The sequence below is a fragment of the Heloderma suspectum genome, chromosome 6 (genome assembly GCF_057233095.1).
Source record: "Heloderma suspectum isolate Gila_16-S chromosome 6, 16-S_ref, whole genome shotgun sequence".
Lineage (NCBI taxonomy): Eukaryota > Metazoa > Chordata > Lepidosauria > Squamata > Helodermatidae > Heloderma > Heloderma suspectum.
The window spans coordinates 9,906,138-9,922,532 of record NC_139463.1 but is presented as its reverse complement, the minus strand read 5'-3'; the positions used below and the strand labels follow the sequence as shown (position 1 = coordinate 9,922,532).

The window sequence follows — 16,395 nt, the reverse complement described above, 5'->3', positions numbered from 1 at the left end:
AATGAAAGATAACGAAGACTCAGCTACAGGGGAGAAGGAGGGGGAAAGGATGCGGGTGAAAAAGGGAGTCATTGTGATCCTGCATTTAAAACAGAAGCAGAAAGCCCCGTTTTGAATGCAGGATTTTAGGCTGGTGTAGAGATGCCCCTGGTCTAGGTGCTAGCCCATTCATGTTACTGATTACTGGTGGACTACCCACCATCAAATTCCTACAGCTAGTTGAAACAATATCTTAATTTAGCACTATAAGCAGCACTCCTGTACAACCTAAACATAGCCCAGGAGAAGCTCAGTAAGAAGCTTGTTTCTTCTGCATGCTTGGACTGCAGAAACAAAGGGGTTGTTATGTACATGGTAGGATACAATAGATGTCCAGCAGGCTGTGCTTGGAGTGGTGGTTTCACAGGACCAATAGTTAAGCAAGCTCTGCAAAATTTCTGTCATGAATCCATCAGGCTTTTCAAGAATTGCAGAGAACCATGATTGTTTGCTTACAAAACTCAGCTAAAAAAGTACATACATTGGCAATAAAATATTCAGATTTCCTAGGAATACAGCATCTCACTACGTTGGTCCCTAGAATTCATTTGCCTAAGAACGCTGTGCTTTCTTGGTAAGTCCCATGCGCATTTTATGAGATGTATCGTATTAATGGCAGCTGCACCATCATTCACATCTCACCGTAGACAATTCATCTGAAAGTTTATTTTATTATTTTCCACTGGGAATCATTAGTATGAATGACTGACAAATGGATCAATGAAACTATTTAACAGGCATGTGGAGCCCACCTTCATTTTTAAAATGTTCATACATGAAAAATCCTCATGCATTCTTGTTCATTCCATGGCTCAAATCAAATGTTCAGGAAGGAACAGGCAGAACATTTGGCTTAACAGTCGAGGCCAAGTTGATCTGGGGCAGGGTTCATGGGGAGGATCCTTTTAGTAAATATATTCCTCTAGCACAAGAAGCAATTAGTTGTGCACGTTAGTTAGGAGGTTCCAAGATATGGAGGACAAAAAAAGATCAGCTGGATTCTCTCATTGCCTTCTTCTTGCTGATCACTGTCTTACTTTCTCCAAATGTTAGACAGCCGACAACTCTATGGCAATGGTTAACAACTGGTCTTCAAAGAATGCCTGATAGCTTCAGCAGCTCCTTCTCCAGTATCCAACTTTCACGAATTCCTATCCGAAGTCACAATCAAGCTGTATGTGTTTGCAGCTTCAGAGGGAGATATGCACATAAGTATTTTAAGCAGAAGAACACGGGGTGCTCAGATCCTCCAGCAAGGCAGAATTATTCATGATTTTATCAACAGCGGTAATTAAGTGAAGAAGGGTGAGCTTTCAACATCTTAAAATATCTAAGTTCAGCTTTTGGCAGGGTTTCCCCTCTACTCCCACCATTCATAAGGACTTGGATAGTTGAGGGAGAACGGATAAATGTAGGGGATATGTATAAGAATGCAAGGGGAGGGAGGGATAGAAAGGCATGCTCCGTGAAAGTATTTTGCAGCCTAATCAGAAGTTCCTCTTCAACAGGTGTCTTCTGATGTCTGACCAGTTTCACACAAAACAATGAGGGCTAGCAGCCTTTTTGCAAGCTAAAAGACTCCAGTCTCTGGTGAAAGATTATAAGTGGCCACATATAATCAATATTAAAGTAAGTTAAAAATTATTCAGTTAATAAAAGGCTACTTTTTCAGATTAAACCATTACATTTAGCAACAACTCTGCAAGTTAGATGTGGCCCAAATGGGGTACTGACTAAGGCTATCTGCTCCACTCAAGATGTGAGACAAGGCTGTGTATTAATTAGCACCCACTTTATTTAATCTATCTTGAATGGTGCAGCTCCTTTATTAAATTCAATTGATTCTCATGCCCTGAACTAGCAGCCACATGATTACCATCGTTGCTGTAGCCTGTATGCTGATGACTCTGTCTTATTATCACAATCAAGGCTGGGACTGTGCCGTTTGTTGAAGGCCTTTGCCGATTTTTGTGACAGTAATAATTTGGTTATAAATTAATCCAAAATCAAGATGTTAGTCTTTTCAAAACAGAGAAAATTATGTAGCTGAGTTCTCAATGGAAATCCAGTTGAACAAGTATATTATTATAAGAGAGCAAGTCTATGCCCACCAGAGTCTCTGGGGAGCCAAAGGATTGCTCTGTTTCCTGGCTCCGAGCTCAGAGACAGGGCTCCAAGCTCGGAGCCAGGAAACCGCGCTCCCAGCCCCCTCCCCCTCATGGCCAGCGCAGAGAGAACCGCACCGGCTACTTCTCTGTGATCGCAAAACGGAGCACAGAAAAGGGGACAGGGAGATGACTGGGGTGGCTGCCTTATGCCATTTCCTATGGTCACCCCAAACTCCTTCCCTCCCCCTGGGAGGTGCTGACACTAGACTGGCAAAATTACCCACCTAGCAGAAATGCAGGGCAGCTCAGCGCAGAGCAGCCACTCTCCTCCTGCCCTGCATTGGATACTTGGCAGCCTCCAAATTCAAAGGCTGTTGACTATCTGGATAGGATTGCATCCTAAATATCTTGGTATTTATTTTCATCATACTTTAAAACAGAGCCTTCAACCTTCTGCATTCTTGTTGGCATGTAATAGCTTAGCAGCTCTCTTAAGATTCTATTTTTCAAACGGTGGCCAGTTAGTACATCACAAATATTTCATGCTAAGATTATAACTCAGCTCTTATATGGGGCAGTCATTTGGATACCGGGCATAAACAATGGGGATGAAAAATTTCAGGCACTTTTCCTCAGAACAATTCTTGGAGTCCCTAGGTGTGTGGCTAACACAGAGATGTGCTTGGAAACTGGATTAAACTCTGTAAGGAATACAGCTTGGGCATCTACTCTGGATTAAACTGTGTTTTGGCCAACAGGACTCTTGCTACTGTTCTATGATCTGGTAGGACTCTCATAGAAATAGCTGGTTGAAGGCTGTACACTGTAAAATGACAGAAACTGGTATTTTTCCATTTGAACTTTTTTGCGGGGGGCAAAAGTGGTTCTTTTGTTAAGATTGCACCATATCAAACAGCAAAATTAAATATCCTTGGCAGCTAAATTTTGTTCTCCTATTTTTGGCATTCAGTTCCCCATTGGGATCAAAGAGGATAACCATCTAAAAACTGTTCACATTTATAAGCCACAGGTTGCATTTACACTGGCCTATATGAAAGCTCTACCATCTGCCATGCTAGACAGGAGATTCGATAAGGATTCTTCATTCCAACCTTGTTGTCCCTGCAGTTCAGGGGATTTAGAGACTGTAATGCATGTTTTATTATACTGCAACTTCTATTAGGAGAGAAATGATTGTGCCTTTATTACCTAAGTTTCCTGGCAGAGACAATCTGTTTTATGAATCTTACTGTTTAGCCGACACCATGCCCGTAGTGGAAAAGTTGCTAAGTTTTTTTCCGTTGCAGTTGAGAGCTCAGTTAAACAGTTTTTAATTTGCTCAGCATAGATAATACGCTATTCTATACATCTTTGTATATATATACTTTGTTTCTCCATTTTTTTGGTATATAAATACACACACACACACGCACTTCTAGTATACCTTGATTTTTCAGTCTAGTCATGGACTGCAATAATCAGCTTTGGATTTGGATATTACACTACTTCAGTAGTTTCCCTAGAAAGAGGAGATGCAACCCAGACAAATGAAAAAGGAAGGATCTTCTTGGTGCAATTAACCTTTGCTTTGGAAGGGTTGCCGAAGCAAGGATCCAGAGAAGCTCACTACAAATATCAATGACTCACCTACACAGTACTCAGAACTACCTCCATCAGGTTTGAAGTGTGTGTGTGTGTGGGGGGGGGGGGGACTCCTTCTTTGCTATCTTGCTGACCTCTTTTGCTCTGTACACTGAAGATTTGACCTTAAATCTACCACTCATATTTTGCTTCTTCACCAAGTCATGGATACTGCACACACCCTCATACCTTCACAAGATAAGCATTCTTCTTTATCAATGACCTTAATTTTGTAAGCCTACATAACATTAATAGCAGTCCTACTTTCATCTCCTGAAAACATTTTTTAAGAGACAGTTTCTACAGCTTGCCTATTTTAACACAAAAACATAAAATCCTCCAGAAGATATAATTATCAAACAGAACCGCTTTTCATATTGTCTCTGCAAATTCTATGCATTTGTCTTTATCAAAGCAGTAGAACACAGTTTGGTGGATGAAATTAGCTTTAAAATAAATTAGTTTAAAATTAGCTTATCGGTGTTTAGACTTCAAAGTGACACATGTTGAAGGGAGAGACAAGGAGACAGCTTAGAGCATCTGCTGGGTTCAATCCACTAGTAGGTTTTCCTATGCAAAACCCATGAGAATGAACTTGCTAGTAGACAGAACCCAGTGAGTAGAGCAATACTAAGAATAAATAGCAGCTGTTAGCAATCTGTGAAGCATTCAAGGGCTCAAAACAGACGCTAACTCCACAAAGGGATCCAGCCTATGTTTTTAACTCTGCAAGAGGGCATTGTCACTTGACAAGACCCTTTTGCCCTCCATTCCTAACCACCACCAGCCCAGGAATTATGAAGCTCCACAAGCTTGAGAAATGCTGATCATTCTTTGTAGCTAATTACATTGCCCTGCTTGTAGTGCACTCACATACCTTGTATGGAAAGGCAAGGTTACTATGCCCTCTACTGTGACACCCTTCAAGATATAGGCCATAGTACTTCTGAAAGGGTAATAAAGGCTTCTTGAAAATAAACCAGAGCTCCTACGCTTTATTTCTGCACTTGTATTGTGATGCTTTTGGCTAGGGAATATTAAAATACCCAATAAGCATCTATTCTACATCAAGAGCACAAGCCAGGCAAACTACCATCTTGTTGTAAGCACTTCATAATTAAGAAAGCCCAGGCCATTTCAACATCTTTCTAGACATATTATACTTCACATGAAACTTTTCCCTGTATCTTATTGCTTTGATAGATGGCTGCATTTCAAAAATGAGTGCATCCTCTACTAGAAATTGACATGTTATGCTGTATGTTCAATATACATCCATCTACATCAAGGACTCTCACCACCGCCCCAATATAAATGTCCACTTTCATCCTAATAAAATGCAGTGACAAAGGCAGTTATCGTCAGTTAACTGCGGAGCAGTGACTTGAAGCATCTTGCTAGAATTACAAGTGAACTACTGCTAAGTATGGACAAGAGCCCCAGCGTTAACTTCACATGAAGAAGCAAAGAGCCTTTTATCTCATTCCAATGGCACGTCAAGTTTTAGCTCCTATGTATCATGCAAGAGAAGATGCTGCCCCACAAATTAACATGCCGTCATTAATATCAAGAGCTACAGATAATGTCTCCATTACTTATCAAAATCAAAGGCATTGCTCTGCAACTGGGCTCTTCTTTCTTTCTACTTCCCCAAGCATAGTCCTCGTAGAACATCTTGATTCCCAGCTACATAATTCCATCACCAATATTCCTTATTGATGTTTACAGTGCCTGACTCCCAATGGTGTTATAGGCAAGGGGAATTCTATTGATATGCAGTTCTCGATGCATATAAAGCTTTCTATCCTTGGATAGGAAGGGGCTTATTTATTTTTAAAATTGTCTCCTAGCATTTTCTCATTCCCATGGCCATTTCTCAAACTACTCAATTTGCTTTCTTTCAGCTTTTTCAAACAATCACGGGGCCCTTTCCCTTCAAAAGAGGAAGGATTTTTGTACGAGCCCCCAATTCTATCCCAGAGTGTGAAATACTGGCCATAGTTGTAATCGAAGTATAAATGGTGATCAGTGTGATGGGCTGACCCGTTGATAATCTGCTTCAATACATGAGGAACGCGGTAGTCCCCATCGTGAATGGAGATTGTCCAGATATTGACAAAGATGTAGAGGCCCAAATAGGTCAATTTGTGCAGAGGAAAGACGAATGGGTAGATGTGATAAGGGGTGCTTTGAAGGAAGCCATCCACGGGGTGGAAAGCGTGGCTTGCGAATGGAGTCGGAACCTTCCATAAGTGGTGGGGCTTGTGGAAACGCTGTGCAGGAAATGAGATGAATTAGTAACTTAGAAGAAGGAAACATGTCAGAAGCATTTTCACTTGAATGCTTTCTTTGCTGGGGTCTCCAGCATGCACAGAAATAGTCACTTATCTAATCGCCTGTGGCGAGGAAAAGCCACTCCAAGGAAAACTGGTAGAGAGATTGCACTTTGTACTTCACTCTATCAACAGCGGGCCATAGGATAAGACCGCTAGTCAGTCCTATTGCTTAGTCCTCTGACTTAACCTGCAATCTAACCAGGATACAAGATGGAAAACCCTTATCGGTTATCGCCACCCATATCTATAAATTTCCTAGCCCAAGGTTTATAATATACAGCTTCCGACTCTCATCTGCATAAAACCCTATTCGAGTTTTGCAGGATGTGCCACCACTTAATTGAGAAAGAGTGCTACTGAATCCAGAGAAGCATAAAGCCATGGTAGATGTTAGCAGGCATGGTGCTGACAATCCAGGGGCCTCACCATCTGACTCTGCCACTGCTTTTAACCACAGAACTGATTTCTTTGCAGAGGAAACTGTGCTAAGGTACGCCAAGCTGGATGCAAGGCTTTCCTGTCCCACAACTGGCTGATCCCACAAGAAAAGCGTTCCTAGTTCAGATCAGAGGTCCCGTCTACTCCAGCATTCTGCTTGCACCTGCAGCCAAACAACTTTGGACAGTTGGAAACAAGGAATGAAAGCGAGAATCTTCATCTGCTTTTTGTCTCCAGCATCTGGTATTCAGCAGTAATACACGGAGATTCCAGTTCGCTCATTTTCATTTGAAAACTTGCATCTGCACATATGGAATGCATCTGCTGGATTGGGTGCACTGTTTTCAAAGTATGTCCTATGACCTGATGATTGGTCAGACCTACCTTATATAAAAGTTTATGATGAAGAAATCGATGAATCCAGTAAATGCACATATCAGTGAAGAAGAGAAAAGACAGCATACTGAAGATAACACCAAGCCAACCTAGATAAGAAGGGAAACAAGGTAGAGACTGTTCAAGAGCTGAGTAGATTTACATGGCACTGGGTTATGAAAGAACTTCTTCAACCTTATCTGCAGTTTCTACAAATTAATTTCAAAAATGTTACCCTCCGTGAGCATCCCTGAGGCTCACGGAGGGTAACCAGAGTCTCTGGCAAAACCGAGAATGCACTCAATCCAAGTAAACAGATTTACAGAGCAATCCAAGTGGGGAACAGGGAGATAATCCATGGTGGTCAAACTGCCACTTCCCAGGCCCTGTTGCGTTTGTTCTATCGAGGGCAGAAGCTATGTGTGGGCAGGAAGGGGGAGCATTTTTCTTTTTTTTGCATTTTTTGAAATTGTCCCCCCCATTGGGAGCAAAGGATGGAGAATAAACTGCAGCAGCAGCAGCGCTTGCATAGTCACCCACCCCCATTTTCTGTGCGTCTTTGGATCCAAAGCCTTCCCCTGTCTCCCCCCAGAATACCTCGTTTTTTCCCTCTCTACTTGAACTGCTTTTAAAAAATTATTATTACTACTATTCCTAGGTTAATCCCCCTTGTTTTTCCTCTTGGAAGGAACCCAAGAACACAGTCCGCCTCTTCTCCATTTTATCCTCACAACAACTCTGTGAGGTACGTTAGGCTGATGGTCAGTGACCGGCCCAGCGTCACCCAGTGAGCTTCATGGCCCGAGCAGGGACTAGAACCTGGATCTCCTGAGTCCCAATCCAATACCATAGCCACTACACCACACTGACAGGGGAGGAACAGTGATGGTGGACCTTCTCAATGGAGCATGGAGGCTTCTGAGGACAGACCTCCTTCTATGCCCATGGACCTCCCTCTCCATGGAGAGGGAATTTTGCTGTATCCTGTGGACCCAGATCCCCGCCCCCAGTATAGGACTTCAGCCTTAATTACACATTTCAAAAGAGCTTGCAACACTGCAGCTAAGCAGATAAAACTTGGAATAGCAACTCTAGGCAGATCAAATTTGTTTTCCAGTCCAAGATGGTGAAACAGTACACAGCGGTTTCAGGAACACACGTTGCCAAACAGAAGATATTGTTTCCACGGTTCAGCCACCAATTAATGGTGCATTACAAGACTACTGCAGAATGGCTTGAACTGCCACTTACCTGGGATCCTTGGTGACCAGGCTGAAAAAGTGAGAGTTGGTTGTGTTTTATCTATCAGGTTATTGACGAGGCATATGTGACTAAGATATTACTAAGATGCATATTTTATTTATTAACTTTCTATACCGCCCAATAGCCAAAGCTCTCTGGGAGGTTCACAGAAATTGAATCCCCCAAATACGACATGACAAAACATAAAGCCTTTAGAAGTTTAGAACAGAACAAAACCAGGTCCAAGAGAATCGATAGGGACGCACTCCCCAGTCCCTTTCTTGGCAAAGATCATCCCACAGGGTGACCAGGACAGTTTCCATTCCAAAACCAGGCCTGAAGCCCAACTGAAATGGATCCAGACAATAAGTTTCATTCAAGAGTGTCTGGAGTTGACCAGCAACCACCCGCTCAAGCACCTCGCCCAGAAAGGGATGTCAGCAACTGGCGTATAGCTGTCAACATCTTCCACATCCAGGTTAGGTTTCTTGAGGAGTACCCTAATTGCTGCCTCCTTTAAAAGGGCCAGTACCACTCTCTGTCAAAGAGGAATTTACAACCTCTTTGACCCAGCCAGACATCTTCTCCCTATTAGCTATAATAAGCCAGGAAGGGAGAGGGTCAAGCACACAGGTGGTTGACTGGATTTGGCTAAGCACCTTGTCGGCATCTTTGGGCCTCAACAACTGAAAGTCAATTGACAAAACTAGCCAGTGCTCTGGACACCTCTGCTAGTGAAACCTGATTAACTGTGGTGCCCAAGTTGTGACAGATTTGACCGACTTTATCTCTGAAGTGTCTTGCCAGCTTGTCACAGTGTGCTACCAAGAGTTCTACCATCTCTCTCCTGGGACCAGATTATAACAGGTCACAGACCACTCAGAAAAGCTCCACTTGAATATTTAGAAGATGCAATGGTGGTGGAAAAGAACTCCCTCTTTGCCACCATCATTACCACAGAGTAGGCGCAATAATGAGCTGTAACCTGTGTTCAGCCAGACTCATCTCGAGTCTTCCTCCACCTGCATTCCAACAGTCTTCTCTCTTTTACTATTGATAATTAAAAATTATCAACATTTTTTTCCTGATCTCTGACCATTTTACACCCTGAAAACTTCAATTCTTAATCATGAATGTTACTGCAAAGTAACACACATTGCTTAGAAGATGCTGATAAAACAGCTGGCTACTGTTTACTTTATACTGCTGTATCATCAGTGCAAATGTATGTTTTTGGATTCCCTAGAGTTTGGAGATAAGAAATCCCAAGTTTTAAGAAAAAAAATGAGAGGAGCCAATGATTTAGAGAAAGGATGATGCTGATTGGGAAAATGCAGCTCTTACAAGGAGCTAAAACTACATATATTAAAGTCCCACTGCTAGTTTTTTGTTTGCTTGTTTTTTAGAAAAACAGTTGTGGGGGAAATTCTTAGGGTGCTTAATCCTTCCCTGCCTGCTGTTTCCCCTTCCTGCTCCAAATCACTCCTCCCCTGGCAACTTTCCCTACCCATGTTGCTTCAAATGTGCATTGGCCTTGTCAGTATTCATTTTAATCATGGGGGCATGTGGAATCTGGAGCAGGAAACAGCAGATGAGAAAAGGGTTGCGACGCCCCCTCTCCATCACTTCTACACTGTCAGTCCAAAGCGGCTTCTCTAAAACAAGTACAGTGTTGGGGCTGTAATATACATGCTTCATTAGTTCAACCCTGAGAAAGGAAGGAGATACGAGGTCATCCTAGGTACAATAAATAATGGCTAAAATAGATAAGCAAGAAGTCGGGTGCGTGAAACAGACTCTTGAGACAAATAGGAGAGAGCCACAGATCTGATGTGGTAGGCAAGCCAAGTAGTTTCCTTACCAGAAGGAGAGTCTCCAATGTTATCATAGAGTTTGCTGTAGCCTCTGACTTCAGCGAAGAAGATGGCAACAGTGGGGATACTGATCCATGGCAATGATTTGAGAGTGTGCTTTATCTCATGCTGCACTTGATTCTGAACACAAAAGCAGACACTTTGTAAAAAACAAAATATATAACACTTGTACGATCTCAGCAGCCCTTCTTCCAAAGCTGCAAGACAGAGTAGCAACGGTATCCTCATGTTCCAGAAGAGAAGCTGTAGCTGAGAGAGAGGGGTTTGCCTAATGCCACCTAGGAGAGTTCATGGGAGAGTCCTGATTTCAGTTTCAGCCAGTAAACATTACCTTGAAAGTGTGCCTATTTTAACAGCCAAACAATCAAGTCTTCTGCAAAGCAGGAAAAAACGGGCCACATTTTTTAGTGTGAGACGTGGTTAACAGGGCTCCTCCCAGACAGGTGAGGCTTATTAGATCTGGAAAGGGAAGACAAAACCATCACTCTACCACTGTGTGGGGCCAAGTTGGGTGTGAGATCCCTTTCACATGTTCAGCTTATTCTGTTAATGATCAGTGAGACAATCTTTCCCCTACCTCCTTTTTCATGTGGCCTCCATCCTGCTTTAGTTTTACTGCCTTCAGGATTGGACTTACACTATCACAAAGCGTGTGGGACCCTGGTTTCTCCCTTTCACTCAGAGTTACTTGAGCTTTCTAAAATGAAAGTTTTCTTTACTAATCTACCTAAAGGTGTTGGTCCAAGCACCACTGCAGAAGCATCTCTGCAGCATGGGAATGGACTCCAACTCTGATGAGGAAGAGGGCGAAGCAGTGGGTGAGTTACCAGAGTTTCAGGAGATAAGAGCATAGATAGAGATAATCAGTCAGATCAAAGCCAAACACAAACTTCTCTATCTGAATACAAGATCTTACAGGGAAGGATCTTACAGAAACCAGGATCAGAAATCGGGTCAAGAGAGAGGAGCAACTTTGAGAAGTAAGGCATTCTACAATGTTGGCCCATCAAAAGAGGTCCCTAGGGAAAGACCCTTTCTGAGGGCGGGACCAGAAAAGCCACTCAGGTTTCCTACAGCTGGCTGGTGCCAGTTTCCTTGCAATTTTCACAGCAATAGCACGCATCCATCAAAGAGATCGTAGGATAGTCTGTGTAAGAATATAAGAAGAACTATGCTGTATCAGATCAAGGGTCCATCTAGTCCAACATTCTATTCACACAGCGGCCAACCAGCTGTCGACCAGGAACTCACAAGCAGGGCAGGAGCGCAACAGCACCCTCCCACCCATGTTCCCCAGCAACTGGTATACATAGGCTCACTGCCTCTGGTACCAGAGGGAGCACATAGCCCTCAAGCCTAGCAGCCACTGATAGCCTTTTCCTCCAGGAATTTGTCTAACCCCCCTTTTAAAGCCATCCAAATTGGTGGCCATCACGACATCCCGTGGTAGCGAATTCCATAATTTAACTATGCTCTCTGTGAAGAGTACTTTCTCTTATCTGTCCTGAATCTCCCACCAATCGGCTTCATGGGATGACCCCACCGGGTTCTAGTATTTTGAGAGAGGGAGAAAAATGTCTCCCTCTCCACCCCACGCCTAATTTTGTAGGCCTCTATTGTGTAGTATTGTGCAAAGCTAATTAGAGATCTTAGTGCTAGGTTGCTGAAGACTGAAAAGTCTGTTACCTGTTGATCTGGCTCATTCACATAATAAGGGCTATTTGCTAAGTGACTGACCTCTTTGTTAGACTGCAGCGGGGATGGGGAGAGATTTGGGACTTGACAAAGGAGTGTCTTCTCCCAAATGTTCCTGCCCAATTGCTAAGTGACCCTTCAGAGGCTCTTCTCTGGCTGCCCCTGCCCACAATGGTTAAACACACTTAACATAAATGGTTTCCACTGAAAAGAAATTGATTACACTTTGAGAAGTTAAGTGTTACAAGGATGCCCCAGACTGACTATATCGGACAGGATACAAAGAATCCCAAGGTGGCTTTTCCCTACTGCAACATCCCTACCAAGCAACCCATGAGTGTCAGGAGACCCTCCAGTGCATCATAAGACAGTGGAGGGGGGTGCAACTGGAAGAAAAAATTAGGAAAGTCCCACCTGCGTACAGGAATTCTAGGGAGGCACACACACAGTACTCTTTCGATCTTGGCCATAGACCACAAGACCATAATTAACATGAGTAAGAAGCATTGTATTGACATAACACCAGAGCATAACAATCCTTTTTCTTCTTTACAAATTTTTTTGCTCTTCATCAGACATGAATACTTGGGTTTGACTGACTGCTGTACTGAGAAATTAGAAGAGGAACAAATTGTCCTACTCACCTCTAAAAACTGGGGGTGTTCCTTGAGTGCGTGATCAAATATGAAATAGTAGCTAAGACTGCCGAACAGAAGATAAATAACCAATGCGCCCAGGTTTGTTATGACAAAGAGACTAATAATCTGTCGAAAAGGGTAATCTTCTGGCCATGTCCCTGGATAAACATACGGTGTCAAAACAGAGCTGTCTGCATAGGTCAGGACAAGATCCATTGTTGTACCTGCACGAGTTTGCCAGGAAGGAAAGAACCACAGTGAAGATGCGAAGGAGAACCACAAAAGGTGCACATAACTCCAGTGGTTCAGTGCCCTAGTACATTTCACGTTCACAAGTTTTAATTTAGTGGGTCAATTAAAAAAAAAAAATCAGCCACAACTCCGCAAATAAAAAGCTTGTCAACACAATCTTTTAAGGAAGTCAAAATGATTCCCCCCATGTGTTGAGTGGCCCTCTAGGGAGTGTATAGTGGCCACAGGATTGCTCCCTTATACAAACAAAATGTTTCTTTAAGTACATCAGCAGCAGAAAATCAGTTAGGGGTACAGTTCAAGCCTGCCTTGTGAATACATCCCCCAGAGCGTCACAGATTTACACACGATCCACACAGCTCATTTCAGTCCTAACTTTCTGAACATCATTTTATTTCAGCAAGAACAACAAAGAGTCTTGTAACACCTTAAAGTTTTTATGTACCATAGCCCACTTCATCAGATGCATGCATTTTACTTCAAGTTATTTAGGCTGCAATCCTATATACCCTCTCACCTCAGAGAAAGCCCCAATGAATGCAATAAGGCTTACTTCTGGGAAGATCTGTACAGGATTGCGCTGTTAAAGTCAAGGTTCAGATACTCATAAGTGCAGCTTGGGGAGGATTGGGGTGGAAAGCATTATTATTATTATTATTATTATTAAATTTATTAATCGCCCATCTGGCTGGTCACCCAGCCACTCTGGGCGATGCACAACATACAATAAAACAGTTTAAAACAATAAAATTCTACAATAAAAACATTTTCTAAAATACCCTAACCCACCCCAAATGCCTGCCTGAACAACCACGTTTTTAATGCACGACGGAAGCTCATTAAAGAGGGGGCATGACGGAGTTCCCTAGGGAGGGAGTTCCACAGAGTGGGGGCCACCACAGACAAGGCCCTCTCCCTCGTCCCCACCAGTCTAGCTGTCCTGGCTGATGGGACAGAGAGAAGGCCATCTGAGGCTGATCTTGTTGAGCGGCCTGTCTGGTGCTGCTGGAGGCGCTCCTTGAGATAGGCAGGGCCGGAACCGTATAGGGTTATGGCATTTTTTTGTTTGTTTGCGTTTGTTTGTTTGTTTGAATTATACCCCACCTTTCTACTGGAAAAAAAAAATGGCATTCTTTGTTTCCTACCAAAAAAAAAAAAAAAACGCACAATGCATTTTACGGCACGTTTCCTTTTAAATCAAGTCCATCCTGCGAAACGCAACGCCACGCACACGAAGAGCAGCTAGCGCATAACTGTGACATACGTACCCAGAAGCTGTGCCAAGGGAAGGGAGGACCAGGAAGAGGACTAGCAGGGGGCATCACCCCGGGGCATTCTGGGAAACCTGCTCTGCCCCTCTTCTCCGGACAGATGCCTTCTGCTCCCCTTCCTACCTGGGCCCGGGGGTCCTCCCTCGCCCGCCCGCCCGCCTGCCTGCCTGCCTGCCTGCCTTCTCCGGGCTCCTTCCCCTTCCTCCTCACCCAAAGCAGCCCAGGTAGAAACCCAGAACCTGCTGTCCGGCAGGCAGACAGAGGGCGCGGCCGCCGTAGAGGCCGCGCGACCGCGCTCTCGCCCAATGGCTGACGAGGGAAGGCGGGGCCGGGCGGAGAAGGGCGGGGCCAAGTCGGTAGCCTGATGAAACGTCAGCTTCGAGCGGGGCAGTCGCGCGACGCCGGCGGGCCTGTGGCGTGGCGCCGGCGGCGCGTGGCTGGGAGGGCGGGACGGGATTGGACGGGGACGCCAGGGCGGGGCGGGCTGAGGGCGGGGCCTCTCCGCGCGGGGCTCGGGCGGCTGTCGGCGAGGAGCGGCCCGCTCTTGCCGGGGTGGGCGGGGCGCGAGGGGGCGGGGCGGGGCGCGAGGGGGCGGCCGCGGTGGTTTTACCTCAGGCGCTCGTCCTCGCGGCTCCGCCTCAGCGGCCCGCTGGCGTGGCGGCCGCAGGGGGGCCCCCGCGTGGTGTGCGGGTCCGCCTCGAGGCCGCCCGCCGCGCGCACCACACGGCGAGGGACTCGCCGCGGGCGAGCGGAGGGCAAGGAAAAGCTGTCGACGTGGACCCGCAGCCCTCACCCCTCTGTGAGCGCGTTGTGTCAGCCTAGGTCCGGAGCAGCAGGAAAAACCTCCTGACCGTCAGGGCACTACGACAACGGAACCAATGACCTGGGGAGGCGGTGGGCTCCCCCACGCTGGGGGCCTTCGAGGCGAGGCTGGGCAGCCACCTGTCTGGGATGCCCTGACTTGGATTCCTGCACTGAGCGGGGGGCTGGACTCGATGGCCTTGCAGGCCCCTTCCAACCCTGCTCTTCTATGATTCTAGGTCAGCCTTCCCCAACTTGGTGCCCTTCGGAAGTCTGGTACTGCAACTCCCGGCATTCCTGGCCGTTCTGGCTGGGGCTGATGGGAGCTGTAGTTAGAATCAGAGAACAGAAATAGGGCTGGAAGGGGCCTGCAAGGCCATCGAGGCCAACCCCCTGCTCAGTGCTGGGATCCAAGTCAGAGCATCCCTGGCAGGTGGCTGTCCAGCCTCGTCTTGAAGGCCTCGAGTGTGGGAGAGCCCACCGCCTCCCTAGGTCATTGGCTCCACTGTCGTATTGCTCTAAGTCAGTTTTTCCGGATGCTCAGCCGGAATCTGGCTTCCTGTAACTTGCGCCCCTTATTCCGTGTCCTGCACACTGGGATGATCGAGAAGAGATCCCGGCCTTCCTCTCTGACAAACTTTCAAGTACTTGAAGAGCACTATCCTATCTCCTTGCGAAGAGAAAACTCCCTGGAAAAGACCCTGATGCTGGGAACGACTGAAGGCAAAAGGAGAAGGGGACGGCAGAGGATGAGATGGCTAGATAGCATCACCGATGCAATGAATATGAACTTGAGCACGCTCCGGGAGAGAGTGCAGGACAGGAAGGCCTGGCGTGCTATGGTCCATGGGGTCACAAAGAGTCGGACACGACTGAACGACTGAACAACAACATCCTATCTCCCCTCAGTCTTCTCAAGGCTAAACATGCCCACTTCTTTCAGTGTCTCCTCACAGGGCTTTGTTTCCAGTCCCCTGATCATCTTTGTTGCCCTCCTCTGAACCCTCTCCAGCTTGTCTGCATCCTTCTAAAAGTGCAGTGCCCAGAACTGGACGCAGTACTCCAGATGAGGCCTAACCAGTGCTGAGTACAGGGGAACTAATATTTCCCGGGATTTGAAAGCTATGCTTCTATTAATGCGGCCCAAAATAGCATTTGCCTTTCTTGCAGCCACATCACATTGTTGGCTCATATTCAGCTTGTGATCGACAACAATTCCAAAGTCCTTCTTGCTTGTAGTGCTCTTGAGCCACGTATCCCCCATCTTGTAACTGTGCATTTGGTTTCTTTTTCCTAGGTGCAGAACGTGGCATTTATCCCTATTAAATGTCATTCTGTTTTCTGCCCAGCGCTCTAGTCTATGAAGATCACTTTGAATTTTGTTTCTGTCTTCCAAGGTATTCGCTATCCCACCCAAATTTGTGTCATCTGCAAATTTGATCAGCATTCCCTTTACCTCCTCCTTCAAGTCATTAATAAAAATGTTGACGAGCACTGGGCCCAGGACTGAGCCCTGTGGTACCCCTCTCGTTACCTCTCCCCAGTTTGAGAAGATCCCATTGATAAGCACTCTTTGAGTCCGATTCTGTAGCCAACTGTGGTTCCTGCTGATCGTTACTTCATCTATCCCACTTTGAGCTAGTTTGTTAATCAGGATATCATGGGGCACTGAGTCAAAAACTTTG

At 45.4% G+C, this 16,395-nt stretch overlaps 1 protein-coding gene across 2 annotated transcripts; it reads right to left on the bottom strand.

Annotated features, from left to right (window-relative positions):
- Positions 1 to 703: 703 nt before the first annotated feature.
- Positions 704 to 14,223, bottom strand: SC5D (sterol-C5-desaturase). 2 transcript variants are annotated; one of them, XM_084803599.1, is made up of 5 exons: positions 13,806 to 14,223; positions 12,393 to 12,610; positions 10,041 to 10,173; positions 6,947 to 7,047; positions 704 to 6,061 (listed from the first exon to the last, which is right to left on the bottom strand). In XM_084803599.1, exons 1-5 carry the CDS (start codon positions 13,810 to 13,812, stop codon positions 5,612 to 5,614), a joined length of 909 nt encoding a protein of 302 aa, XP_084659725.1. In that variant the 5' UTR covers positions 13,813 to 14,223; the 3' UTR covers positions 704 to 5,611. The 2 variants fall into 2 exon arrangements, with proteins under 2 accessions (XP_084659725.1, XP_084659726.1); XM_084803600.1 differs by having other exon boundaries at positions 13,907 to 14,223.
- Positions 14,224 to 16,395: the final 2,172 nt, after the last annotated feature.